The sequence below is a fragment of the Nematolebias whitei genome, chromosome 1 (genome assembly GCF_014905685.2).
Source record: "Nematolebias whitei isolate Nwh7 chromosome 1, NemWhi1, whole genome shotgun sequence".
Classification (NCBI taxonomy): domain Eukaryota; kingdom Metazoa; phylum Chordata; class Actinopteri; order Cyprinodontiformes; family Rivulidae; genus Nematolebias; species Nematolebias whitei.
The window spans coordinates 70,071,866-70,075,036 of NC_056498.1; the positions used below are offsets into that span (position 1 = coordinate 70,071,866).

Consider the following 3,171-nt stretch of genomic DNA (forward strand, 5'->3'; position numbering starts at 1 on the left):
CGTGTACAATGTTTGATGTTAAACTTTGATTCTGTTAATAAATGACCACATTCATTTTGATGGGTCAAAGAAAATTAACGTCTCACGTCAATGATCTCTGTCACATATCTGTCAAGTAGCTCGAAAAAGAGAGAACCCGTTTAAATTAAGTATAATATCAGGTACTTGAACTAGTCCAGATATTATAATATGTAGTGGAGCTCCGAAGCTAACGAAGCTAACCGACCTATCTCACTACAATCGCAACAACATATTCACACTAGGACTAAGCCCCTCCATTTGCATCTGGATACTAGACTTCTTCACAAACAGACCACAGTCAGTGAGGATTCACAACTTCTCCTCCTCCACCATAACCCTTAGCACTGGCTCCCCTCAGGGTTGTGTGTTGAGCCCTCTCCTGTTTACTCTGCTCATGTATGATTGTGCAGCTACCCATCCAGGCTGTCAAATTGTAAAGTTTGCAGATGATACAGCGGTGGTGGGATGCATCACAAACAATGATGAGTCCAGCTACAGGCAGGAGGTGAAGAAAATAACCTTCACATCAATGTGAAGAAGGCAAAGGAGATGATCGTGGACTTCAGAAGGAACAAAAACACCTACACCCCCTGAACATAAGAGGCTCTGCAGTGGAAGTGGTCTCCAGTTACAAGTACTTGGGTGTGCACATGAATGACAACCTCAGCTGGAGCAACAACACCACCAGCCTGATCAAGAAAGCTCATCAGAGACTATACTTCCTCAGGCAGCTGAGACGAGCTGGTCTGGGAAGCTCAGTCCTCACCTCCTTCTACAGGTGTGCAGTGGAGAGCATGCTGTTCTCCAGCATGTGTGGCATGGAGGCTGCACAGCTGCATAAAGAAAAGCTTTGCAGAGAGTGGTGAAGGCTGCAAAGAAGTCTGTTGGAGTCAGCCTCCCCACCATCACAGACATCTACACCTCTAGATGCTGGAAGAGGGCCACCTGCATCATGAAGGACCCCACTCATCCAGCACACACACACTTTTTGCTGTGCTCTCCTCAGGAAGGAGGTTGAGGACCATTAAGTGTAGAACCACTAGATTGAGGAACAGCTTCTACCCTGAGGTTGTTAGACTTATGAATCTCTAACCAGGATAATCACTGTGAAAATTTACATCATGTTGCTGCTGATCTGTTTCATGTTACTGTGTTCATGCGTGCTCAACTGCTCACACAGACTCACGTTCATGCTGCTGTTAGACGTGGTGATTTTATGCTATTAGTGCTTAGTGTATTTTTAGTTGATGGTTTTCTTAATTCAAATCTTAGATGTTATTATTGTTTTTCTTTTACATTTTATTGTTGGATGTTACTGGGACCCTGTGTACATAATTTCGTTCCACGTGTACCACATGTGGTGCGAACGACAATAAAGAATCTCTGACGCTGACTTTCATCAAGAACATTTCGAATCATTTCGTCAAAAACAAAAAATAATACAGCTGTTGAGAATATAATATCCAAAATATGATTGATCATTTCATACATGATACTTCTCTTGTCTGGACTGCATTGTATGGCCCCAAAATAATTGCGACTGTTCAAACTTTAATGAATGTGATGGATGGAGAGAATAAATAATAAAAGACAAAGATGGAGGAAAAGGCAATCATAAAGATGAGGTGTAAAAAAAGATAAGCATGTGAATAAATTAATAACCATCTGTGCTTTATGGCTGTTTCAAATTAAGTCTAGGAGCTGGTTTGCACTTTGAGCTCATTCTACAAACAACATATTGTCAAAACAGCAGTAACAGGGCGGCATGCCAGGCAGTGGCTGGCATTTGGTGATAAGGCGTGTTTCATGATCACTATGGTAACAAGTCACATCCCTGAAGGCTGATGGGAATGAGAACGAGTAGATTCCATGCAGCAAAAAAACAAAACAACTTTGTATGGTCCCTGAGCTGCTGAGGATACAGCTGAACTGTGGATAACCATGGAAACAACTTGTTACCTGTCTGTCGTAGTTGATCTGTGTTTCCTGCTCTATGTCAGAGTCAAGCTCCGGGACATCAGACACGTCGCTGTCTGATTCCTCACTGTTGGAGTCCCCATGACTCTCTGAGGAGGAGAGAAACAAAACAAACTCAAGTTAAAACTGTTCTTTTTTTTAAAGATTCTGGTGTGAAAATAAGTCTTGTCAAGTCACTTTTCCATTTGTAGATCATGGCATTCATTAATGTTAACTGCGAACTCTGAGGTCAACCACAAACCCTTACAGACTGTGAATATCAGTCATTTGCTTTATTCTCCTAGAGACTCAACACTTTTATCTTCCTAAATTGTTGCCAAAATTTGTCTAAAACTACCAGAGCTGAAAAATAATTATTCCAGTTGAAGTATCTGAGTATGAATCACAATGCAATATGCAATGCTAATAAACTCGCAATACACTAATTCTGTAATAATCAATAATGATGCCATTTAAAATAATACACTATAAACAGAAAATGCACAACATTTTAGCTCAAACTTTCTATCAAATATGAAGTGATGCTGGAAGCAGTACTTCTGTTAAGTTGTATTTTTGATGCTTTGGCTATCATGCACCTGTAATTTTTAGGCACAAAAAAGCAGAGCCCAACTATTAAATATGTAGGGCAGATAATTTAGCCTGATATAGGCATATAGAGACATATCGTTATCAGTGATAAATGGCTCATTATGTGCTGATATGTGTTAAGGCACTATGTGTTAGTGCCTTAACATTGCCTTAACAATTGTTAGCACCCAGATGGCTGCTTGCTATTCACAGAGGGATAAGTGATACTTGAAATAACAGCATTGTAAGAGGGGGATAGTTGAAAATGGAGGCTGACGCTCCTGTTTAACAATGGATGAATTCTCTTAATAAAGACGGCCTCCTTCACTCCTCTCTCAAACCATCATTCCTCTCTACCAAGTACAGGTCCTTCTCAAAAAATTAGCATATTATGATAAAGGTAATTATTTTCCATAATGTAATGATAAAAATGAAACTTTCATATATTTCAGATTCATTGCACACCGACTGAAATATTTCAGGTCTTTAATTGTTTTAATACTGATGATTATGGCATACAGCTCATGAAAACCCAAAATGCCTCTCCCAAAAAATTAGCATATCATGAAAAGGTTCTCTAAACAAGCTATTAACCTAACCATC

General features: G+C 39.8%; 1 protein-coding gene across 4 annotated transcripts in view; it reads right to left on the bottom strand.

Annotated features, from left to right (window-relative positions):
• LOC119419791 (echinoderm microtubule-associated protein-like 6) overlaps positions 1 to 3,171 on the bottom strand; it is a 134,242-nt gene that overhangs the window by 65,223 nt on the left and 65,848 nt on the right. For all 4 annotated transcript variants that reach the window (XM_037687187.1, XM_037687177.1, XM_037687184.1 and 1 more), the window contains exon 14: positions 1,981 to 2,087. In XM_037687187.1, coding sequence (XP_037543115.1) covers positions 1,981 to 2,087 — 107 coding nt within the window. The remainder of the gene's footprint in view (positions 1 to 1,980; positions 2,088 to 3,171) is intronic.